The 25939-nt window shown below is 41.9% G+C and overlaps 2 protein-coding genes across 7 annotated transcripts in view; one reads left to right on the plus strand and one right to left on the minus strand.

Moving 5' to 3' along the window:
* Positions 1-5755, minus strand: part of RSPRY1 (ring finger and SPRY domain containing 1) — a 46620-nt gene extending 40865 nt beyond the window's left edge. The window contains exon 1 of one of the 2 annotated variants that reach the window (XM_082606782.1): positions 5621-5755. The gene's annotated coding sequence lies outside the window, so the exon portion shown is untranslated. Of the gene's footprint in view, positions 1-5283; positions 5544-5620 lie in introns of those variants that run through there. The other variant, XM_082606783.1, reaches the window with a different exon arrangement.
* A 248-nt stretch (positions 5756-6003) lies between these two features.
* The window catches only part of PSME3IP1 (proteasome activator subunit 3 interacting protein 1), a 45608-nt gene continuing 25672 nt past the window's right edge, over positions 6004-25939 (plus strand). The window contains exons 1-5 of one of the 5 annotated variants that reach the window (XM_082607714.1): positions 6004-6221; positions 16945-17086; positions 17584-17682; positions 18096-18217; positions 23674-23807. In XM_082607714.1, the coding sequence (XP_082463840.1) occupies positions 16960-17086; positions 17584-17682; positions 18096-18217; positions 23674-23807 (482 nt within the window). In that variant the 5' untranslated portion in view covers positions 6004-6221; positions 16945-16959. Of the gene's footprint in view, positions 6222-6269; positions 6289-16190; positions 16212-16944; positions 17087-17583; positions 17683-18095; positions 18218-23673; positions 23808-25939 lie in introns of those variants that run through there. The other 4 variants (XM_082607710.1, XM_082607712.1, XM_082607711.1 and 1 more) reach the window with 4 other exon arrangements.

Below are 25939 nucleotides of genomic sequence, written 5' to 3' on the forward strand. Positions count from 1 at the left end.
GTGTATTGTATATCAAGAGAACACTTGCCAGTCGAAACAGAAACCACCTAAAGACATTTTAACAAGAGCATTTTTGTCTCTAGACTCTAAGGTATCTGATATTCAGGGGAAAGGGAAGTGAAAGATTGTGAAATATTTGGTTGGAACTTCACTTTTCCCCCAAAAGGAAAGGCAGCTCTGATAAGGTATTTTTACATGTCATCCAGGTGTCCAAAACTGTCTGCAGTGGCACTGGGCACTTGAGGTTTAAGTCACATAGAGTATTCTTATCCCCTGGATTGTAACCTTCAAGTTGTCTGGGAAAAGCACTGAATGATTCTGATATTTCTCTTATGCACTGAAGCTGGTTTAAGAAAGTACATCTTTGAGGGAAAAGTAGATAATTTTTCTGGTTAAACTGTTAGAGAAGGAGTATTTACGGCTAGCACAGAGTAAGGGATTTCCAGAAGCAAATAACAGTAAAAAAGAGAGGGGAAAAAAAAAAAAGGAGAAATGAATAATCCCTGTCTGGTCTCAAAGGTTGAAAAATGTGCCTTGGACCCAAAAAAGGAAATGCTAAGGAAGAACTGAGGTAAGTGCTAATGATGGCTACCATACAGAGGAGAAAAACAAATGTAATACTCCATGCTGTTTGGGATTCTCACTTCCAGGAGACCAAATAACAGGAAATAATATAGATGTGTCATTCAAACACATACATGATTAACAAATCTGAAGGAAAAGGATTTTTCTGTTATAGGAAACTCTTTGCTATTAAGAAAAGCAAACAAAATGTGTAAACAGTATGAATAGCAACACTTTCCTTAATGAGATCCACTTAAAGTGGTGTCTGAAAACACTCAATTGCTCTCTCGACTGTATACCTACCAGAACCTAACAGGTATTCAATAAGCATTTTAAGTGAGTTTATTCTAAAATCTGTAAAGGGGATATATGTGTATGTATAACTGATTCACTCTGTTATAAAGCAGAAACTAACACACCATTGTAAAGCAATTATACTCCAATAAAAATGTTTTTAAAAATCTGTAAAAAAAATTTATCTCTTTGAGAAGCTGAGACAACATCACTCAATAAATATGAATCTAATGCTTATATGCCAGGCACAGAGCAAAGATGAAAAAAGGTCCCTCATGCTCTTCTTAAACGGATGAAGGACAGACAGCACAGAGCGCCCAACCCATAATATAGCACCTGCCACAGAAGCCCATGCATATAGTGTCAGGTTCACTAGGAGGAGGCCTCTCGCTCCACCATTCTTCCAGTGGAAAAGGAACTTAGTAACATTCAAGTATCTCCATAGGAGAAAGTTTTTAGGTGACTGTATAAATCAGCATTAGCAAAAGAGGAATGAAGGATTTATATTTGCACTGCAACATATTCATGTCTTAAATAAGCCAAAATATTGTTGGTACAAATATCCCTGACCACACAGTGAAAGGTTAACTGAAAGTCCATAAATTAAATTGATAAAGATGAAGCTAACAGTAACTTTAATGAAAAATAAAGAGGAAACACGATGAAAAACCGAGATCAATTTGACACAATACTGATGATGCATCCCAAATAAGCATCATCCCTTCCTGAATATTGTAGGAATCCCCATTCTGCATATGACATGTAAGAAGCTTTGCTTTGGTGCCAAGTTTCCCATGACAGTACTTCCTGGGAGAAAAAGGTATTAGAGATAACAATAAACTCTAATGTTGTGCTAGTTTTGGTTTATGAATATTATGTTTTAGTAATCCTTAATAATTTACTTGGCAGGTTATTAATAAGTAGCCTTTAGGCATAGGTAGGTATGAACAACTATGAAGCAATAAGAACTGAAAAAAAGGAGAGGGGCCAGGTAGGAGCCATACTTTGAGAATCATTGCATTAAAGGAGCTCAGAAGAGGAAACTTAATTCTTCAGGAGGTAGAAGGGGTAAGAAAAAAAAACTAACACTGAAACATTAAACTGAGGTAATAATAAACCTGCCAAGTAAGGTATTTCAAAACCTTCTACTTGATGTATATATATATATATATATACATGAAATGATGCTTGGAAACTATAATTTCAAGCAATAAGAAAGCTACATACAGGGTTCATTCCTTAACAAACTTAAGGAGTGCATCAATCCTTTGCTGTCTCAAATGCATTCTTAGTTTTCAAAAGCTTAGAGAGGGAGAAAGGGGAATATTCTCTAAGAGCTTATCACTATTTATTAGATAACTTTATCTCATTTAGCCTTGTATATATCATAGTTATCTACAGTTAAACATGCTTTTATATACTGAACCAGCAAGCATTCCCTTCTGGAATGGACACTGAGAGTAAAATATAACAAATATGTACTTTTTTTCTAATCATAAAGGTTGGCAAGAAAACTATATCAAAAGCCAACTTATTGAACAGATAAGCCAAAGGGAACATATTCACTTTTTTGCATTTCTAAAAGTTGTGAAAGTCTCCTCCTAAGCTGGTGGCCCAAGTTATGACATTTACTACTTCATAACTGTTCTGTTCTTCAATTTTCTAACTTGCATACCAGGAAAAAACATTCCAAATTCAATGGTAAATGCCTTGAAAAATGCCCAAATATTTGAAGAGAAGCTAAATAGATACTTTACTACCCATCCTTCCCCGGCCATAACTCTTTTGAAATAGATTACTGTTGTTCTACTGTGGTTCCTGTCTGTGATGTCTAATGACTTTTCACTTACTTTTGCAACCCTGTGACGGTCACATCTTACTTTACAAGAATCCTACCACAAAACAGAAAATTTCCAATTTAAAGTAGCATAATAGTAAGACTTCCCTGGTGGTGCAGTGGTTAAGAATCTGCCTGCGGATGCAGGGGACACAGGTTCGATCCCTGGTCTGGGAAGATCCCACATGCTGTGGAGCAACTAAGCCTGCGTGCCACAACTACTGAGCCTGTGCTCTAGAGCCCGCGTGCCACAACTACTGAAGCCCGCGTGCCTAGAGCCTGTGCTCCACAGCAAGAGAAGCCACCTCAATGAGAAGCCCACACCCTGCAACGAAGAGTAGCCCCCGCTTGCCGCAATTAAGAGAGAAAAGACTGTGCGCAACGAAGACCCAACACAGCCCCCCAAAATTAATTAATTAAAAAAAAAGTAGCGTGATAGTGATTACCATCTCAAGAATTCCTAATAATTTTTCAAACTATATGGGTACTAGATTGTCCAAGAGAGTTGTATTTTAAAGAATGCAAAATGACTTCTCATTTCATTATAACAAATTACTTCATTATTAGGAAAAGCATAGGCAATTCTTGATAGACTGAATTAAGCTCATGAGTTGAAACAGACTGTAATAAATTCACTTTAGGAACACACAATGATTTTCTTTTTGATTATACTCTTGCCAAAACATACCTCAAAGTTGTTGTTTTCCCCTATTCACTACAGAATAACATACTACTACATAAAATGCTAAGTTTTTATTTTCTCTTGATTCTTGGCCAATTTACTAACTGGAAAGTTATTTTGCTGACAAAGCAGAAAAAGTCCACATAGAGTATGCTGGAACACTTCCTATAGTCAATAACGTAAAAATAATCATGGAGTACAGAAATAATGAAAACAGCAAAAGCAGGACACAGACCTTAAGCAGTAGGTCTGGACGACATGTACCCTGGGAACCAGAAAGCTCACAAAATCACCACAGTGATTTTTTCAAAAAAGACTCATGGAACATAAGATTAGAAAAACAGGAAGTTCAAGTCGGCTTTTTGTTTAAAAAAAAAAACTTCAAAAATCACAAATTACTAAATATTTGTTAAACCAGCTCTAACAAATGCAACTAACCAAAAATTAGGAAAATGTCAGACACGGGCACGGTATGTATAACCTCACAGAGGGAGCTACAAGGCAAGATGTCACCCCAGGAAATGCAAACTATATATGGTGAAAAGTAGAAAAAACCACTGTGGAAGAGAAATATAAAAGCAATTGCTAATGCGCCTCATAATCTATAGTTTGGGGCTACTACAGGAAGGCATAGTATTCATGGAAAAAAGAGGAGGTCTCATTTATAAAATCACAACTGAGGGAGGAAACATGATATTCACTACCTGTAGACATCCAAAGGTCACAAATACATATATATGGGAAAAGGGGAGGTAGTTTACAATATTGAGATCAAATTACCTACAAGAAAATTTCAGCTGTCAGAAAAAAAAAATTCCCGAAGGAAAAGATTATATCATAGGGCTACCTTCTGCCAGTACCAGTTCAAAGTAAATTAAAACTCTGGGAGCAAAACTGGAAATCCCTCTACCCGCATCTAAGCAGGGGTTGAAATCATGGGTTTAAGATTATATGACCTACAAAGCTGTAAACCTTGAAGCTTTCCGTACAATATGGCTCCCAGCACTCCATAGGTGATCAACAAGTGTATTAATGCTAATCCCTTACATCTACATACTGCTTTACAGTTTAGAAAGTGCCTTCACTTTCATTTCTCAACAGCAACCCCTGTGATGGTAGAATCACAATACTTTACTTTCACACAGCTTGTAGTCTGTAAAGTACTTTCACACACTGTGTTATTTTACAGAAGAGACCCAAGGAGGTTAAGGAGGAGGAGATGGTAGGTAAGGGGCCTGGACAACTAAGGGACTCTATTCAGTCAGTTAAATAGACACTTCTAACCTTCAGAAGTTCTAAGTACAACACTCCAGGGGGAGCAACCTCATTCAGACACCTATACAGGATAGAACGCCAGAGTCTCAGTGGACCATTTCTGCCTCTACCTCCGCCCTCAAAGACAGGGAAACTGAGGTAGCAGGTAGAACAAAAGCCTGATCTAGAGTCACGCAGGGCGTGTTGGTGGGACGGACTTCCCCCACTCCACCTCCACTATGCCCAGAAGCGGCTGAATCCTGTGTTTGAGAGGAAAACGCTTGCCATTCCCGCTGCCCTCTCACTATTCCCCACCCAGGCTTTCCTATGGATGGGGGTCTTTTCTTCCCGGAACCGCGCAGCAAATCCCCTCTCTCCAGGCCCTTACCCATTTGTCACATGGGGCCTCCGAGGTAGAACCCGCTAGCTCTGGCTCCCAACTCCTAGCCTCTCTCTCTGAGGCGTCTCTTGACCCTAAGGCACGTCTAAGCTTCCCCGGCTATGGTCTACCTCCCACTCGTGCCACCTAAACCTCAAACTCCACAAAAGGAAACCCTCCCCAAGCGTCCTCCCACCTACCTCCTCCACCCTGGGCACCCCTGAGGAGCACTCCTAAATATCAGCAGCCTCCCAGGAGCTACCTGCTTCTCACCTGGGCCCCTTTAGCCGCGGCCTCCTCAGAAGGGCGACCCCCAACAACCTCCTCGGTCAAGAACCCCCTAAAGGGGGAACACCCTCTTCCAGAAACCTCTCCGGGCGCGTTCAGCACGGGCCTCGCTGGAGGACCTCCGGCCTGTTTCCTGGGCTCTGCCCAACGCCACCCCCTCCCAGGCCCCTTCTCGGAACCTCCTCCGGCCCCAGTCCGGTCTCTCCGCCGCAGACTCGGGCGGCTGTTCCCCTCCCTCACTGACGTCCCCAGCCCTGGGATTCCCCCCGCTCCGCGTCCCCAGGGGCTTCCCGGAGCAGCGTGACTGGGCTGCGGCACTGACTTTCTCCAGCTCCCGGGCCCACCCGAGGGAGGAGGCGGCGGCGGCGGCGGCGCAACTCCTTTGTGACAGTTCCGAGAGAGCGGTAAAGATGGACGCGAGGCCACGGCGCTGCCATTACGTGCTGGGCCCACCCCCGCTTCGTACCGCCCAGGCCCTCCCTCAGTCCCCTAGGAAACGCCCCTTCCTCGGGGGCAATCCCTCTTCCTGTAAGCCAATCATCTTTCAGAGACCACGTCACGTGACTTCGCCGCTCGGCCCGCCCCCCTGGAGGGAGCTGGCCAATCCCCTTGCTGAAGTGTGAATGGCCCAATCAAGTCTCTCCCGCTAGCTTTCCAGGGACCGGATTTCCATCTGTCTCCTGGGGAGGAAGAGAGGTGCGGATTGGGTTACGCTGCCGGAAGGGGGGCGGAGCTGTGTTGTGGCGGTGAGGTAAAGGAAACTCGGGAGGGTCGAAAGAAATATAAAAGCAAAGGCTATTTTCTTGCTTTTTTTCTGTTTTTACTTTCTTTCTGTTTCTTTTTACTGAAGAGCGAACGGCCCTTGCGGTGGCGGTTTGGGGTGGGCGCCGCCTAGGTGAGGGGGTCTCGCCTCCCACACGCTGGTAAGTGAGTGCGGCCTGGGCCCTGGCCAGGCAGCGAGACCTGGGCTCCTGCTTCCTCGCTCCGGAGGTGAGGGGCTGCGTTTGGTGGGAGGTTTGGGGCCAGGTCTGCCCTCAGTCCGCTCTCTCGCCCAGTTTTCTGAGTCACCGGGGACAGGGGCTTGCGGGGCCCAGCCTGAGGGAAGCCGAGGGAGCCCGCGGGAATGCCTTCAGGTCCTGTGGAGGAGGATGCCGACCCTTTCAAGCGGTACTGGGACTTTGGGCCTCTAGTCGGCTCCCCTCTACCTTTTCTGTCAGGTGGGGCCACCCAGGCTCCAGGTGAGGAGCGGGCTCTATCCCAGAGGTCTTGGAACGGCTCCAGGCTACTCAGGAGATGTGGGGGGTGCCTGGTGGGAAATGATTGAGTCACAGAATTAGTGCAGGAGAAGAAACATTTATTATGTACCATGTACCAGTAGATGTGCTCAGCGCATTTTCTTCCAATAGAAAACAAACCGGTGTGCTCGTTTTGCAGAAAACTTAGGAAACTAAGACCGCGCGGGTTGAAGCGTCTTGTTTGAGAGTTGCTGGCCCAGGTGAATGTCAGTGCGCATGGCGGGAAAGCCTATTCGTTCAGAGCACTGGTTCTTAAACTAGTAGAAAACAAGAGCTTCTGCGGCCCTTTTAAAATGCATATTTTCGGACCTCACCCCAGATAGTCGGACTGGGGTGTTGGGTGGGACCCAGGAAGCCAAGTGCGGGTCTGGTGGTCAGAATTCCCAATGACCTCTTGTGTACCAGCTGTTGGGTAAGATTTGTTGATAATTCATTCAGCTGTTTGCCTTATTGCTGTGTTAACAAGGACCCCGTTAAATGGTTTGGAAGGCACTGCTTTTGAAACCCTTGAGAGGAATTAGTGTGTAGGCCCCTTTTTGATAACAAGCAATTGAGCTGAGGTAAAGGCAGCTTGTACAGTCTTTCAAATAGAGCTCGAGGTTAACAATTTGTAAGGGTCTGAAAGCTGAGGCTGCCCAATTATCTTTCTCACCTGAGGTCTTGGTGCCTCAGGTGAGAAATTCTTCGTGGTTGTAAGAAAGGAAGAATTATGTCAATACCATTTACCTGGTTAACAGTGTTTACCTTTAGCTTCTAAGAATCTTGCTGTTTTGGTTAGAATCAAGCTGCTGCTTGATTGAAGCAGCTTCAATTGATTGAATCAAGCTTCAATTTTCAGAAATTGAAAACCACGTATCTGATAAATGAAGTAATTTAAGTGCATGGTTCAGCCGTAGACTCAGTTGTGTGCAATTATGTCTTGGTGGCAGCTAAATTAAACAATTTCAGTGTGCTCACTGTTGATCACCTTTTGTACATACTTTGTCTTAATTCTCAAATATGATCTCTGTCACTTTTTACTATAGGATGCGTTTTACAGATTATTTTGTCCTTGTGTTTGGTTTTCTGCATTTTCATTATGATGTATGCAACTATGGATTTGTTTCTGTTCAGTTTGGTGTTTATTACACTTATTAATTTGTGGATTGGTGTCTTTCATTGTTCTGTAAAATTCTCAGCCATTTTATATTCATGTATTGCTTCTGCCCTGTTGTTTATCTTCCTTCTTTATTGACTTAACATAGACCTTTTCACTCTCTTCTTTATGCCTCTTACTCTTTTTATTTTTCTATACTATATTCTGGATAATTTATTCTTTATTAATTCTCTCATAGGTTATTTCTAACCTGTTACTAAACTCATCTGTTGCAATCTTAAATTCAGTTATTGCATGTTTTAGTTACTGAAGTTCTATTTTTTTTTCTTTTCAAATGTGCCATGCCACTGTCTTACAGTTTCTTATTCTCTGCTATTAATTTTGAGGCTTGGTTTTTATTTCTTTAAACATGGTAAGCATAGTTGTTTTGTAATCTATATGTGTTAATTCCTTTGGGAATGTGAATTTCCTTTGGGTCTGTTTCTGTTACCCATTATTCCTGCTTTTTTTCTTACCAGTTCACCTTTACCTTCATGGTGTAGCTCTTTGGCGTACCAGATTAAGATGGAGAAAGAGGTGGTTATCAAACTCCGCACACCCTGGTTGGGCTCCCTGCTTTTGAGTTTTGCTTCACAAGGGCACCAAAACAGCAGCTTTCAAGATCAGAGAAATCCTTGGGATGAAAACCAGTTTGAATATTGGACTTAATCTGGTTTTCACCTTGTCTTGGGTTTTTGGCCAAATTCTTTACCATCTTGTTAGCTTTTCTATTTGTTTAAAAATTATTTTAAAAAATTCTTCCAGTTTTACTAATCATAGAGGTAGGGGTTTGGTCTCAATTACCTAGCCCACTATTTCTGGAAATGAAGGCCCCCTTTGATTTTGATTTTAGAGTGTGAAATATGTCATTTCAGGCAAACTTGAGTTAAAGATTATTTTTCTTAATATATCTAAAACTTCCACCACTTTTCACTGTGCAGTGTCATAGCTGCAAAATTAAGCTTCCCCTGTGCTTTTTTTCTAGTCTTCCTTATCTAACTTCTATTCTCTTAGAGCATTTAACCTCATTCTACATTTCCTTAAATTGCTCATGTACCAACCTTATCTCTTTTATTGAATGCAAGTTCCTCACTTGCTAAAAAGTAGTGCCAGTTTACTACCTAGCACTGTGCCTTGCACATAATAGGTTCCCTGTAAAGATTTACTTCAGAAATACAGCTGAATGAGTTAGTGGGCCTTGTATGATTGGTGTAATGTAAAATCTTTTTTTTTTCTTTTTTAAATTTGGCCTTAAGAGAGGAGATACATAAAGCCTGGAGGGTGGGGGTGGGAAGGAGTATGATTTAGTGTGGGTTAGGTTCCAGAGTTAGCCCAGATCGTAAAATAGTGTGTAATCATAGCTATCCTCGAAAAACTTTTAGGGAGGCACCATGTTGGATGTAGGTATACCAGTGCAGCAAAATTCCAGCATGGCCAGATTTTCCTCCAACTTTGAAACAGATGCTGTTTTTCTTCCTTTGAGTCCCAGATGAAGTAGTTGGTTTGCATTTAGGAATCACAGTGTGTAAAAATATATAACTAATATTAGAATCACACATAGTGAGGGAAGTGTTTATACTCTGAGAGGCACACATGAATTGGGGAGCTGAGAATCAGCTAAGGGAACCAATATTTAAGTTCTCTCTTTTTTTCTTCCAGTGGATATAGATGAATTCAGGGTAAATGCACATATGATGAGATTTTGTTCTTGTGCTATGGAAAGATAAATGTATATTCAGGTTTTTTTTTTACTTTTAACTTTATGTGTTTTTTAGATGCCTAGACAACCAGAAGTTTACGTCAAATTGCTCTTTATAGTAAACATTCTAAATATGAATTACATTGCTTATGGTGTACCCTCATTTTGAGATTCTTTAGTCTCCTTTGCTAGTGGAGTAGGTTAAATAAGCCTCAGGGTTAGAAGAGTGACTAAGGATTACTTTGTCTAGTAATAAGTGCTGACAAAGTGTTCTCTGTTAGTAGTTGTCATTCTCTGAAGTTTTATTTATTTATTTATTTATTTTTGGCTGCGTTGGGTCTTCATTGCTGCCTGTGGGCTTTCTCTAGTTGCTGTGAGTGGGGGCTACTCTTGGTTGCGGTGCGCGGGCTTCTCATTGCTGTGGCTTCTCTGGTTGCAGAGCACGGGCTCTAGGCACGTGGGCTTCAGTAGTTGTGGCGCATGGGCTTAGTTGCTCCGTGGCATGTGGGATCTTCCCAGATCAGGGATAGAACCCGTGTCCCCTGCCTTGGCAGGCGGATTCTTAACCACTGCACCACCAGGAGAGTCCCTGAAGTTTTATAATACAGGGAAAGTTGGCTTGATCTGAACTGCTGTAGCTTGGTAGAAGTGTCTTCTGGCCAGAAAGCAGTCTTTATTTGGAATATTTTTGAGTTTGCCAGATGGCAAATTCCTCTTAGTTGCTGTCCTGCGTTTTGAAATCCCATGTGACTTGAACATCAGGATAAAAATGTTGGAAGAGCAGTACTTAAGTATATTTACTGACAGAAAGAAAGTAGATTGGCCTATTGTTTTTGCTCCCCAAAGGGAAGCCTTAGAACACTGTAACACAGAGATCTGATCCTCCCTGGTGTATTTTTACACGTACAGTGTATCTAATGTTAGAAATTAGGAGGGTATGGTGGCTAGTGTGTAAACACTTAGGTAGTCTGCCATCACAAAATTCAGTTCCATAGGAAACCAGATCTCATTAATTTGTATCATGGCACGAGCTAAATGGAATAATTTTCAGGTCAGCAGTGGCAATTATTTTGGGAGTAGCAGTGTAAGTTTTGTTTTTTAAAACTTGTATAGCATGGTATGTATGAGTCCATTCTGTCCCACCAACCTGGAAATTAAATACTACAGTCTCCAGTACAAATACAGTAGTGCAGTGTTTAACATTTACTTCAGCTTGAAATATAAGAACTTTGTTTCTTTGGCTGTCAAGCAAATTTGAAAACTCTTTGCATCAGTTTGAAACTTTTAAGTTGGGTCAAAGTGATTTTGGCATGGTTTTGGTTTTCCATGAATTCCCTATTTGAAGAACTTAAATAATCCTTTTAAAAATAATGTAATGTTTAATTTGATAATTAAACTTGAGTCACCATGCAGAAAAGCTATGTGAGTAAAGGAAAGTTGGCAGCATTTATTCTTTCTAAAATTAAACACAGTAAGGACAAAATAAGTATTCTCAATGTAAATCCTCTTCATCCCTAAATGAATTTATATAATTAGATCCCCAGACCCCTGGGCTTTTGTTTGTTTGTGTTTTGTTTTAATTTATTCTAGCAAACAAAAGAGGAAAATAAGAGACTTGTGAAAATTTAGATAGGCTGTAGGAATTTGAAATAGACACTTTAATTTCTGGTTTCTCTGTCTACTTCCAGAAGAAGGTAAGTTGTGGGTACTCATCACCTTTCTAATGCAGAATAAACAGTCAGTGAATGCTGGACTCTTCAGAGAAAAATGCTTTGTGTGGGAAATATTTATTGCTTAGTGTGAGAGCATTTTTTTTAGTCAGTTGAAATTAAAGGAAAGTAGCAAGAGTTTTTTTTAAAAAATAAATTATTTATTTATTTTTGGCTGCGTTGGGTCTTCATCGCTGCGCACGGGCTTTCTGTAGTTGCAGCGAGCAGGGACTACTCTTCCTTGCGGTGCACGGGCTTCTCATTGTGGTGGCCCCTCTTGTTGAGGAGCACGGGCTCTAGGCGCATGGGCTTCAGTAGTTGTGGCACACGGGCTCAGTAGTTGTGGCTCGTGGGCTCTAGAGTGCAGGCTCGGTAGTTGTGGTGTCTGGGCTTAGTTGCTCCGTGGCATGTGGGATCTTCCCAGACCAGGGCTCGAACCCGTGTCCCCTGTTTCGGCAGGTGGATTCTTAACCACTGCACCACCAGGGAAGTCCCACAAGAGTTATTCTTGAAGAAGACGTCAGTTATCTAATATAGTAACGTGATGTAATCTTTGGTCTTGTGTTTCCTATTGCACAAGTTGTATAGTGTTTAAATAGAATTCCCTATGGGACAAAGACGCTTTGGTGAATATTTGTTTAATGACTACCATTTTCTATAATTTACATTGGACAGTATCTAAGAATATTCATGTGAGAGCATTCCTCCCTGCTCAAATTCTTCAAATCCTCTCCATGGTTGGTTTATTCAGTAAGTATGTCTTTATATTTAACATATGGCAGACACTGTGCTGATAAGCACTGTGAATAAAAAGGGCTGTTGGAATAGTCATAAATGATAAAACACAATGGGTAAGTGCTATAGTAGAGTAATAAATAGCTGGAATGGGGGCCAGAGGAGAAACAGGGAGACTAATGGAATGCTCCTGCAGTAGTTTATGCAAGATGAGGCCCTGAAAATAAAAGATTAGAAAGGAAAGGACTCTTAAAGGAGAGGATGAATTAGAAAGAGATCATTATGAGGTAGAAATAACAGAACTTGGAGACTGGTGGCATGTAAGGGAAAAAGGAAAAAGGAGTCTAGATACATACCCAGGTTTTCAGCCTGGGAAACTTGATTGATCCATGTTTGTGCCCTTCATTACTGCCTCATACCTGTACTGTTCACTGTGGTAATTCATTACATACACTATTAATCTGGTATTAACTAGTGCAAGAGTACTAACTCTTAAAGTTTATTTTCTTTATCACCCCATAGAATTTGGCACAGTGCTGGACACAGTTCAGCATTCAGCACAATGTTGAGTTTATTTAAATTGAATTAATAATAAAACAGTAAAAGAGAGAACCACAGTAAAGGGGAAATATAGAATTACCAAATATGTATACATGTACGTTTTTCCTAATCTCTGTTGTGGTCCCTTTCCCACTTCACATATCATGGTTGTTTATATCACTGATTTATTTCTCCTGCACTCCTTGAGTGCAGACAGTATTTCTCTCACTCCCATAACCAGAGCTTAGCATAGCACTTTGAAGTAATGGCAAACCTTTCAAAGCGTTTTTAAGCAGGTGCCAAACACTGTGCTAAGTGCTTTACATGAATTCTCTTGTTATCCTCACAAAAGCTTTATGTTGTGCAGTACTATTTTAATCCCCGTTGGTGAGTGCAGTCTGTGGATTGGGAAACTAAGGCTCAGAGGAGTTAAGTGACTTGTCCAGGATCATACAACTTATAAGTGGCAGAACCGAGGTCTCTTGATCTCAGAGTCTGTAGTCTTCATCATTACCTGTATCATTACCTCTTGTAAGGAGACTGCAACAGAAGGTATTTGTTATATATTGGTTGAATTAGATTAGGTTGTAGTGAAAGGTGTCTGAAGTTAAGCTGACTTCTTGGCAATATTTATTGACAGTGAAGTTTTGAATCCTGAAAAGACCTGAATATTTCTGGAGAAGAAATATTCTGAATATTATCCAGAATACTCCAGAGTATGACCACTTGTTCATGAACATTTTCTGTACTTTAACCTCTCCTAATATAAAAATTAATTAGCCAGAGGGCCACTGGTGGCATTGAAGGCAAGAAGGGAACAACAGTAGTTGAAGTGCCAGGGAATGAGGTCCTACAGAAGATGTGCAAATTGAAGAAAGAGATGGATAAAGCAGTCTATGGTTTAGTCTTGGCCCTTTTAAACTCACAGAAATTTATTATAATTAGGTGTGGCCATCTAGTTTTATTTTGGGAATGAGGGAATGTCAGGATTATATTAGCTTTAAAGAATAGAGTTTTGGACTTCCCTGGTGGCGTAGTGGTTAAGAACCCGCCTGCCAATGCAGGGGACATGGGTTTGAGCCCTGGTCTGGAAAGATCCCACATGCCACGGAGCAACTAACTAAGCCTGTGCGCCACAACTATTGAGCCTGTGCTCTGGAGCCCACAAACTACTAACTAAAAAATAAATTTATTTAAAAAATAAAATAAAGAACAGATTTTTTACAAGTGTTCATTAGTTTTTACTGTGTGAGTGTTTTCTCAGGAAATCAACCCTTTGAGAGAAGTAGAGTTTCTCTGTCAAATTCTAAATCCATTGTCTTTAAATTTCCTTTTTTTGATGTGTTTCTGCCTTGTTTTCATTTTCATTAGCCAACGGTGATCCTTGATTTTGTCCTTATTTGTGAAAGATGGGGAAATAGTACAGGCTAAACTCTTTGGGTAGAAATTGAATTCTAACACTTTTTAAAAAAATCTCTTTATTTATTTATTTATTGGCTGCGTTGGGTTTTTGTTGCTGTGTGCAGACTTTCTCTAGTTGTGGTGAATGGGGGCTACTCTTCGTTGAGGTGCGCGGGTTTCTGATTGCGGTGGCTTCTCTTGTTGCAGAGCACGGGCTCTAGGCGTGCGGGCTTCGGTAGTTGTGGCATTTGGGCTCAGTAGTTGTGGCACACGGACTTAGTTGCTTCATGGCATGTGGGATCTTCCCGGACCAGGGATCGACCCGTGTCCCCTGCCTCGGCAGGCGATTCTTAACCACTGCGCCACCAGGGAAGTCCCGAATTCTAACACTTTTGAGAAAAAGATTGATGAAAAGGAGAGTAAGAATGTCTTGGAATCCCATAAATTTGTCTTTTCCCAAAAGTAATTGATAAATGTTGGGAAGATTCTTATTTTTCTAGAGTTTCTGTTTCAAATTCAAACCCTTGTTTACATGTATCCTAAAGGCTCTGCCCCTTGAGTTTCAGGGATCTTTGTTAAAGTTAAATGAAGGTAGGTTCTTCTTTTTCCAAAAACTCAACAGGCTATAAAATTAAATAAATGGTTTTACTTCCTTAATTTTACATTATAAGAATAATCTTAAGAGTCTCTGAATTCTTATTTAGATTGAAGCATGAAAGATTCTAGGTTTTTATTTTGGCCTTTTAGAAGAGTTCTTTCAGTATTAATATTTTCATTTTTTAAGTGTAATGAGAGTGAAGAGATGCATTTGTTGGCATACCAGTTGCATTACCATATCCTAAAATTTATTTCCCAGGTTTAAATCATGTGCAATTTGTTAAGTTCACTGCTTTGAGACACTTTTATTCTCTATTTTATAAGATTAAAGGAACTAGAAATGTTTGACCTAGAAAAGCGACAAATTAGGAGGAAAATGGGAGTTGTCTTCAAACAACTGCAGCATTGTCATGTTGAAAAAGGGATTTGGCTCCTTTTGTGTGGTCCCAGGGGATTGAACCTGTGTGTGGAATTTATAGGGAGACAGATTTCAGTTCAGTTTAAGGAAGAACTATCCTACCAGTCAGATCTGCTCAGAGAGAGAGTCAGCTGCCTGGAAGGGAGTACAGTTTTAAAGTATGGCTTGGATGAAAATCTCCTGGGTATGGATGGTGGGTTCTGCTGCCAGATGGAGAATTGTTTGAGGTGGGCTCTAAGGACCCGTTGCACTCTGAATTAGTTACCAGGAAATAAGTGTGAGAGGACAGCCAATTTAGGGTGAGAAAGGAGAGCTACAGCTAAGAAAGGGGACATTGAGGGCCCAATATGTCTCTCCCATCCATTAGAGTTCTACATAGTTGATGTTTTCTCTGCCAGAGAGATTTAAGAAAATGTTGGCTCTTGTTCCATAAGAGGTCATTATGCAGAACTTGAGGAATTTTTGGCATGGTCACAGAGACAGAACAATTCTGTCTCTGTAGTAGGCCTCTGACTGGAGACATCAAGTAATGCTAAATCAGAAGTGTCCAGGTTGTGGGCTTTAGGTGGGAGCAACAGCTTCTGTCAATTGATTTGGTTTTCTTTCTAGTAAATTTAAAAATTTTCTCGTTGTTTCGTTGAACTAAATTTCAACAGTAGGATTTAGGCGGAGACTATTCTTTTTTTTTTTTTTTTTTTCTTTTTGTGGTACGCGGGCCTCTCACTGTTGTGGCCTCTCCCGTTGCGGAGCACAGGCTCCGGACGTGCAGGCTCAGCGGCCATGTAGGCGGAGACTATTCTTTTGTTCTGCATGTTTGGATTTATTTTCTCAGTTTCCATTTTCGTCTTTACTAGAGAAAAATGTTTCATGAACATTCTCAGCACTGGAATTTGATATAGGAAGAAAGCTGAAATTGACATGTCCTTCTTCTCAAGGAGGATCCCTGGTTTCTGGGAAGGGGTATGGTGAAGTGGGTAAGAATATGAATTTTTGCTCTCAGGCCTGGCTTTGATTCTCAGCTCCACCATTCACCACCTTTATCACCTTAGACAAATGACCTAACTTTTCTGGGCCTAAAGTGCATAAAGTGGTTGAGGTGATTGTGGGAATGAGAAAAAAGAAGGATGGAGGATAGAATCTTAACTGGGGCAGATTTGGAGTTTACAGAGAGGAAGGTCAGGAAGAGATGAAAGAGGAGTCATTTTAGTAGAGTACAGAGGACATGGAACCTGAAGTGGGGAGATCTGGGTTCTTCTAGTCTTACTTTCTCCACTCGTGGTCTGTGTGCCTCTAGGCATATCACTTCCCTGCTGAATGGACTAGACTCAAGCCTCCTTGAATATCCGAGTTTCTTCTTTCAGAATCTACTTGGAAATAAAAACAGGTGAATCAAGGTGGTGTAATATCCCTGAAACAGGAATTTCAAGAAGGAACAATGTCAGCGCGCCCAGGAGGCCAATTTGTGTATATTAGAGGGACAGAGAAAAATCTGGAATGTAAAATTTACTGTGGCATATCATGAGAATTATTCCAGGTCCTCTCGCTGAGTTTGTAGATAACATAGATGTTGATAAAACTACTTGATAGGGCTTCCCTGGTGGTGCAGTGGTTGAGAATCTGCCTGCCAATGCAGGGGACAAGGGTTCGAGCCCTGGTCTGGGAAGATCCCACATGCCACGGAGCAACTGGGCCCGTGAGCCACAATACTGAGCCTGCGCGTCTGGAGCCTGTGCTCCGCAACAGGAGAGGCCGCGACAGTGAGAGGCCCGCGCACCGCGATGAAGAGTGGCCCCCGCTTGCCACAACTAGAGAAAGCCCTCGCACAGAAACGAAGACCCAACACAGCCAAAAATAAATAAATAAATCAATAAGTTTACTTTAAAAAAAAAAAAAAAAAAAACTACTTGATACATTAGGAAAATGTAATCATGTGCTTTCATCAATGGTCTGTAAATTAAACTGCTTGAGGATTTCTCAGTTCAAGGTTGAAAGGAATTTTGAGGAAGTCTATTGCTGGGGGAGACAGAGCTCAATCTTCTTGTTTCTCTTTAGAATTTTAATTGCAGTTCTCACTTGAAATGGTTTTTTTTTTTTTTTTTTTTTTTTTTTTTTTGTAGACTGATTGTTCCATTATGGATGGAGGGGATGATGGTAACCTTGTTATCAAAAAGAGGTTTGTGTCTGAGGCAGAATTAGATGAACGGCGCAAAAGGAGGCAAGAAGAATGGGAGAAAGTTCGAAAACCTGAAGATCCAGAAGGTATAGAGGCTTGTAGACCTTTAATCCTTACAACCCTGCAAAGTGGGTATTAATGTCTTCGCTTTAGAGTAGAGAAACTGAGGCTCAAGGGACCTGTGTAAGGCCTCCATAGCTGGGAGCAGAACCAGGGTCCTCACATCTTTGCCTTTTCCACTCTGCCACACTGTCTTCCAGGAGATTCCGCTAGTCTATTCCATCTATTCAGGTGGATCCAGGATCTGAACAGCTGAGACTGCTGCTACCATGCAGGGGTTGGGTGGATCCCTCATCCAGTTAACTGTCTCAGGCCATGGGCCTATTAACATTGATAGTTGGCTTTGAGAACTGCTGGCCCCTCTCTGAGGTCCAAAGGGAAGCTGTGGACTTTGTACTATTTTTGTGTTATCTTTGCCCTCAGATCATGCAGAGACTTGACTTTATCTTTAAAATCCTTTGTGATTCCAAAATAATATGAAAGGATTCTAAAGTATGTATTTTTCCCCCTCCCTTTCTTTCAGAATGCCCAGAGGAGGTTTATGACCCTCGGTCTCTATATGAAAGGCTACAGGAACAGAAAGATAGGAAGCAGCAGGAGTATGAAGAACAGTTCAAATTCAGTAAGCTTCAGAAAACACAGTGTCCAAGGGACTCTGCAGGGCCTTTTTGGTGCGCTTTTGCCCTGTGCAACACTTTTATTAACCAGCCATGAAATTGTCTTGATTATCTTTAGATAAAATTGTCTTTAGATGCTCATTTGGTGGAAAAGAGACAACTTTCTACCATCTAGACCACAATGAATATTTTTGTTTAGAACTCAAGATACCCATTTTAATTTTATGCTAATATCTAGTAATGGGAGAGATGCCTTGATTTTATGTCATGTTATCCAAAAGCTTTGGTGTTTACAAATTCTTTCTTGTAATCCCCTGAAGTATCTGCTATTTATTAAAAAATAGGACAAGGAAAATTCTTATTTGACTATATTTTTCCTTTAGCCTGTTAAGTGTTCCTTGTTTAATTATTTCCTCAGAAAACATGGTAAGAGGCTTAGACGAAGATGAGACCAACTTCCTTGATGAGGTTTCTCGGCAGCAGGAACTAATAGAAAAGCAGCGAAGAGAAGAAGAACTGAAAGAACTGAAGGAATACAGAATATCCTTTGTACTTTGTGAGGAATGTATAAGGTGTCAGTTTCTCATCAACATCTATGCATTTTAGTTTCTTCATAAGTAGGATGAGGGTCTTCTGCCTGGTGATCTCTAGTTCCCTTTCAACACTGATGTTCCTAGGACTCTGAATAACTGGTAGTGATATGTAGAGTTATGTTGCGTGCAGGAATCTGTTGCAATCAAAAGTCCAGATCCTTTAGGATTAACTAAAGGCCTAAATCCTGATAGTCAGAACCAGGGTATTCTTGCCTTGTGGGATTAGACTCTGAAACAGGTGGGCGATGCAGTGAACCTCATCCAGGGGAGAAACTGGCTTCTACATTTTAAAAGGAAATGTTTAGAAGCCCTCGTGTGTCCTTTGTAAGACCTTCCCTACAGACACAGCCTGGTTTGTCCCCATAGGTGGGTAGAGAAAGCATCCAAGAGAACTTTGCTTTGGTTCACTATTGCCTTTTTGGCATCCACTTGAATGTCTTAATAGACATCCTAGATGTAACTTGGCTGAATCAAAATTCTCAATTCCATGCCTCATTACCCCGACCTTCATCACACCACCTCCCTCCCCACCCCACTCCCAATCTCTTCTTTTTCTGGTCTTCCCAATCTCAGTAATGGTACTCCTATACCCCCAGGTGCCTGGGCCAAAAACTACCTCCAAAATGTACTCCAAATCTTGCATTTCTTGCTTTCTCTGCTGCCACTGCAGTCGTCGTAGACCTTCTCTGGACTACTGTGACCATCTAATTGTCTCTGCTTCTGCTCTCCTCCCCCACAATCCATTCTCTAGACAATAGTCTGGGGAACTTTTGAAAACATACGTGGGATCATATCACTTTCCTGTTTGAAACATTAGTGGCTTCCTGTTGCATTTAGTCTTAAGTCTGCATTCTTTACCAGGTCCTACAAGGCTCTGCATGATTTTGGCCAACCCACCACCCTGTTGTATCTTGAACTACTCTTCCTCCTGTTTATTATACTCCAGCCTACTGGCCTTCTTTATGTTCCTCTCATACTGAGCTCTGTGAGGCATTTGCTATTTCCTCAGCCTGGAATGCTCTGCCCTCACAGTTTACAAGGCTGGCATTTCATGACACTTGGGTCTCAGCTCCGTTACTCATAGAGCACCCCATCTAAAATTGTACCCACACCCATCACTGACTATAATGTCATTTATTATTTTTTATTTAAAAAAATTTTTTTTTTTTTTTGCAGTACGCGGGCCTCTCACTGTTGTGGCCTCCCCTGTTGTGGCGCACAGGCTCCTGACGCGCGGGCTCAGCGGCCATGGCTCACGGGCCTAGCCGCTCCGCTGCATGTGGGATCTTCCCGGACCGGGGCACAAACCCGTGTCCCCTGCATCGGCAGGCGGACTCTCAACCACTGCACCACCAGGGAAGCCCTATAATGTCATTTTTTTAATGGTCTCTGTCACTACCTGAAAATCTTAATTTATGTGCTTACTGGTTTGTGTGCTTCATTATTGCTGGAATATAAAGTAAGCTCCATAAGAACAAGGACTTGATCACCACTGATTTCTCCAGTGCTTGGCATATAGTAAGTTCTCAGTATATATGTGAATATATTAATGAATGACTCATAGGAGAGGTTAAAAGGGCCACCTTAGCTTTTTCCTTCTGTGAGAAAGCTAATTTGAGTATTTCATGCTTGTATGTTGAATAACCTCACTAGTGTGACTGAGCAGGCTTTACCTCCAAGATTGATGATATGACTGTGTGTATGTGCTAGTTGGTATTTTTTGTAGAGAGTGTGCAGTAGGTTCCATTAAAAAGTTATGTAGGAAAAAATGTGAACAGATTCCCAGGGATCTGGTTTAAGACAAGGTGACTGACGGTGATCGAGATAAGGCGGCAGCACGGTACCGCAAAGCCTCCTCTGAACTGGTAGCGAAAGACCTGGCTTCAAGTCCCAGTTCTTATCGTGGAATTCTGGTATAACACTAAGATAGGAGTTGATGGAAAGTCACACCTCCATCCCAACTGTAGGATTGAGCTTGATTTTTCTGAAGCTTCCCTCCCGAACTCTGTTCCGTGGTGACCCCAGGATGATATTATGCATTGATATATCTGAGATGGGCTGATATATGTATTGCATTGTTTCAGGCACCTGGCTTTTTCCTCTAAAGAAAAATATATTACACTCTCATTTGAATTATGTCTTGTTTCATGTGCTTAATTTGGTAGGCAAGCAAATAAGACAGAGTGTCTCCCGAAGCAGCATTTTGGAGAGTATCGTTGGTGTGGTATGAGTGTGAGAGGCCTTTCGGTTTTCAATTCAAAGGGAAGAATGAACAGGGCAGCCATGAGGCCAAAGATACTTTTCTGTCCTGGTAACATTACAGCACAATATTGAAGAGGCTTCAGGGGTATTAGCTTTTTAAAAATATATATACACATTTATTTTGTTTATTTTTATCTTTGGCTGTGTTGGGTCTTCGTTGCTGTGCGCGGGCTTTCTCTCGTTGCAGAGAGTGAGGGCTTCTCATTGCGGTGGCTTCTCTTGTTGCGGAGCACGGGCTCTAGGTGCGCAGGCTCAGTAGTTGTGGCTCACGGGCTTAGTTGCTTCGCGGCATGTGGGATCTTCCTGGACCAGGGCTCGAACCTATGTCCCCTGCATTGGCAGGTGGATTCTTAACCACTGAACCACCAGGGAAGCCCAGGGTATTAGTTTTTATTGGAAACTTGGAACGTTCTGACTGTGTAGAAAAACTGAAGCAAAGCAAGCCTTCCAACCCACTGATGTGCTAATCCCAAGCATGCATGTAGCCAGAGTCATGTTGAAATAGGAATTGAAGGATTAGACATTTGTTTATTGAAGCTCTACATCAGGAGCTGGTTCTTGGCTTTGCTTGGTTGCTATAAAATGATCATTTTGTAATGTGATACTTGTGAATACAAATAAGCTATGGTTTGTGCCAGTGTAAACAACAACTCTTGTTTCTTTCAGGTTAGAGCAGTATTTATTAGTATTATGTGTGTTTTAAAACAATGTGATTGGGCCTCCCTGGTGGCGCAGTGGTTGAGAGTCCGCCTGCCGATGCAGGGGATACGGGTTCGTGCCCCGGTCTGGGAGGATCCCATATGCCGCGGAGCGGCTGGGCCCGTGAGCCATGGCCGCTGAGCCTGCGCGTCCGGAGCCTGTGCTCCGCAACGGGAGAGGCCACAACAGTGAGAGGCCCGCGTACCGAAAAAAAAAAAAATAAATAAAACAATGTGATTTTTAAAAAAATGCTCATCTAATGCATTCCATGAGGTTTTTGAGATGTGTTTGTGTATTTAAAGCATTTTAGGGGGAGAGGGACTTAGGGGAAAAAAGGGCTTATGCTTTGGATATGGATCAAAAATATAGGGCTTCCCTGGTGGCGCAGTGGTTGAGAGTCCACCTGCCGATGGAGGGGACGCAGGTTCGTGCCCCGGTCAGGGAAGATCCCACATGCCGCGGAGCGGCTGGGCCCGTGAGCCATGGCCGCTGGGCCTGCGCATCCGGAGCCTGTGCTCCTCAACGGGAGAGGCCACAACAGTGAGAGGCCCGCGTACCGCAAAAAAAAATATATATATATAACTACCACTTCCCTTCCTGCCCACCAAAAAAGAAGAGGTTGAGGGCTTTTCTTCACTTCAAAAGAATAGAAAGTTAAGTGTTGGTTTTTGTCTTTGTCTTGGTATTATAAATGTGTGGTTTTGTTATATTTTTTCCATTTTTGTTTTATTTTTCAATATTTAATATTAAGAATTTTCTTTGAGAGTTTCTTTCCTTTAGTGATGGAGTTGTAGGTAAAAAATCACAGCATGCTCATTGGTTTTGGTATTCTGTACTAGAAGGATGAAATTTCTGTTTCCTTCATTTTTATTCTAAAAAAATGAACATTTAGTATTAACATATTATGAGTTTCCATGATGACCTTAAAAACATTAAATTGATGAAACTCAGAATAGTACTGAGCATTATGCATAATCTGTATTGAATATTACAAATGTTTAAGATAACTGGTGCCCATAAGAATCGAGTTAGTGTCTGAAGAGTGATCAGAATTAGAATTTCCTAATTTCTGGTACCCAATTTCTCCATTATTCAAAGATACAGGAATGGCTTAGACCATATACTCCTACCCCCACCCTTTTGGGCTGATAATACATACTTCTTAGATATTTTGGGCACTAGATGTCACTATTGTTCCAGCAAGGCATTACTGCATCTTAAGTAAGATGTTCCAATACATGTTTCAGTACTTATCTGTTGATTGATATGTTGTGGGAGAGCATGAAAGGGAAGGAGGGGAGGGGGTTGGTGGAGAGAACAAAAGAAACTGGCAAAGCTTGAGGGCCAGAGATTGACATCAAGCATGAAAAAAGTATGTTACAAGTGAACTGGTTGTTTTATGCTTTTAAAACAACTTTTCAGTCCTGTGTTGTGTTGCATATGCACAGGGGTTTCTCATTTAATCATCTTGAGAGTGTTTAAAACAGGTTCCTGGGCCTCTGGAGGTCCTTATTCAGTAGGTTTGGGACAGGGGAGGGACTCTGTCTTTTAATGAGCCTTAAGGTGATTCTGATGTTGTCTTGCACCAGCAGAGTAGGAGTTAGTCTTCATGATGTCTAAAGTTGAATGCCACTGGTAGTCATAGGACACTGCAAAATTTGATTTTACCCTTGGGGGAAAAAGCACATATTTTTATGTTTTCAGGGAAGCTACATTTTTTCTGTTGCATTCTTCAAGGTCTTTGTTTTCTCCAGCAAGCATGATATTGGCCATGTCTTTGGTAATAGCAGGTTTTCTGGCCATACTCAGATTTTCATTGAGAATCAAAGGGAAAAAGTTTGCTTCTCTGTATTATTTTGAGCTTGATTTGCTGTTTTCCTCCTAGTCACCTTTATTTATTTTTAAAAATAATTATTTTTTTGGCTGTGCTGGGTCTTAGTTGCGGCTTGCAGGATCTAGTTCCCTGACCAGCGATCAAACCCGGGCCCCCTGCATTGGGAGTGCAGAGTCTTAACCACTGGACCACCAGGGAAGTCCCTTCATTTCTTTTTTTTTTTGCGGTACGCGGGTGTCTCACTGTTGTGGCCTCCTGTTGGAGCACAGGCTCTGGACACGCAGGCTCAGCGACCATGGCTCACGGTCCCAGCCGCTCGGTGGCATGTGGGATCCTCCCAGACCAGGGCACGAACCTGTGTCCCCTGCATCGGCAGGCGGACTCTCAACCACTGCGCCACCAGGGAAGCCCCCCTTCATTTCTTTTTAAATCAGCTGGATTTGACTGGCAGAATAAGGAGGGGAGGGCATTTTTAAAATAAGTAGGTTGAACATTCCATGGCAGAGCTGAAGTGCTCACGGGTTATATCTGCCTTCCATCTCTTGATTTATCGTTGTCCTGTTGTAGCTCTTCTTTTTGCTTAGTTTGACCCTTAACCTGTAACTCACAGTAATCTCAACAAGGTTGGAATTTCTCAAGAAAACAAGAAGGAAGTGGAGAAGAAAGTGGCTGTGAAACCCACAGAAACCAAGACCAAGTTCTCCCAGGCAAAGCTGTTGGCAGGAGCTGTGAAGCATAAGAGGTCAGCCCGAATTCACACAACTTTAATCTCCTTCTGACTGTGTCCTTTGAAATGCCAGATTAATGGTAGCCAGAGCAAAAGGTTACCTAAGCATAGGTCTTGGTGAAGTTCCTTTGGTGGTCTTACCTCTCTCTCCCCTACCAGATTTGGTGTCTTCTATATCCTTTGACCCTTGTCTCTCTGTTAATTCAACATAATAGCTATTCTTCATTGGATGCCTGCCATGTGCCCGGCATTGTGTTAAGTACTTTCCATGCATGATTTCTTTTATTCCTCTCAACAAGTCTGTGAAGTACAAGTTGTTATCAGATGAAGAGACTGAGAATCTCAGAGGTTGAGAACCTTTGTCCAAGGTCACAAAGTAGCAGGAGAGGTGGAGTTCAGTACTTGAGCATCTGTTTCTAGGCAAACAAGGTAGCAAGTTCTATGGAAGGATTTATATAGGGTGTAATGAGATCATGGAGGAGGAATAACTGCCTGGAGGTGGATATATGTGCTCATGTTGGGGAAGTTAAGGCCTTAGAAAGAAGAGATTGATTAGGTAAGACAGCTAGGGCTTTGACAGGCAGACGGGGAAGCAGAATATCCCAGGAAGGGAGAAGAGCTGGGGCAAGGGCACTATGATCTATAAGAACATGGCAGCTGTGACAGGGTTACACACTTGGCTGGGGCTCTGCTTGTTTGGTGTGGGGTGGCAGCACTGCCTTGTTTGCTCCTCTCTTTTCAAGTCTTGAAATGGCACCAAAGTGATTAAATCTGGTCATTTCAATTTGACCAACCCTACCACAGGCAAAAGGATGTTAAGCTTAAGTGCAGACTATTAGGAAAATCAATATGGTATATTGGCGACCAGCCACATGTTTTGAAGAAAGTGTGTTGATGCAGTTTTGTGGTTTGGCACACCTTCTGTCTGCTGATGTTCCCAGGAACATTGCTAGGAACGTTGCTTACATGTAAAAATGTTGTCATGATATAGCAGCCAAGGGGAGGACTATCAGTAGCCTGAAAAGGGCCAGTTACCCCAGCCATGAATTATTCCTTTCAAGTTTTCATATAAGCTTTCTTGCTGGCCTAGTGTCTTTGAGGATTTGGATGTGGGTCAGTTGTACTGGGCTATACCAAGAAAGGGCTCTCTAGGTGGTCAGTTACCTCTCACTGCAAGGCAGTGTCTTGCTTCTAGCAGAATGTGTGTTGTAAGTAGCTCTCTTAGTCCTTAGATCAACTTTTACTAGATCATCCTTTATTGTTGTTTTGTGTAGCAAGGTGATAAATTAATCTCCTGGGGCAGGAGTTCCTAATCTACCCAGCCTTGGGTTTATTAGAGTCACCTGGGAGTTTGTTAATACTGTAGATTGCCTCACGAATTCTGTGTGGCTCAGTAAGTTTGGAATGAGGTCTGGAAGTCTAATTTTTAAAGTTCCATGGATAATTCCGATGCTTGGTGAAAGTCTGATGCCTGATGTATGTTATGAAACATAGTAATAAAACAAGCCCCCCTGAACCCATCACCCAACTTAAGACCTAGAGCATTATCAACAATATGAGTCTGCCTCTGTGCTCCTCCCCATTCTGTCTCTGTGCCTTGCCATCCTCATGCCAGTTTCCTATATCTAGTTTACCATTCTTCTGCCTTTCTTTTTTTTTTTTTAGAAGATGTTGGGGGTAGGAGTTTATTAATTTATTTATTTACTTTTGCTGTGTTGGGTCTTCGTTTCTGTGCGAGGGCTTTCTCTAGTTGTGGCAAGCGGGGGCCACTCTTCATTGCGGTGCGTGGGCCTCTCACTATCGTGGCCTCTCTTGTTGCAGAGCATAGGCTCCAGGTGCGCAGGCTCAGTAGTTGTGGCTCACGGGCCTAGTTGCTCCACGGCATGTGGGATCCTCCCAGACCAGGGCCCGAACCCATGTCCCCTGCATTAGCAGGCAGATTCTCAATCACTGCGCCACCAGGGAAGCCCGCCTTTCTTTAGTCTTAGTAGTTTTGGGGTTTTCTTTGTTTTTGTTTTTTGCTACCTATATAGGTACCCATAAACAATATAATAGCTTGCTTGTTTTGAACTTTATAAAAAATGATTTCATTATATACACACCACCTTCTGTGAATTTGGTTTTTCAATCAAATTGTTTCTCTGATT

The sequence above is a fragment of the Mesoplodon mirus genome (assembly GCF_964341445.2).
Source record: "Mesoplodon mirus genome assembly, chromosome: 19".
NCBI classification, from domain to species: domain Eukaryota; kingdom Metazoa; phylum Chordata; class Mammalia; order Artiodactyla; family Ziphiidae; genus Mesoplodon; species Mesoplodon mirus.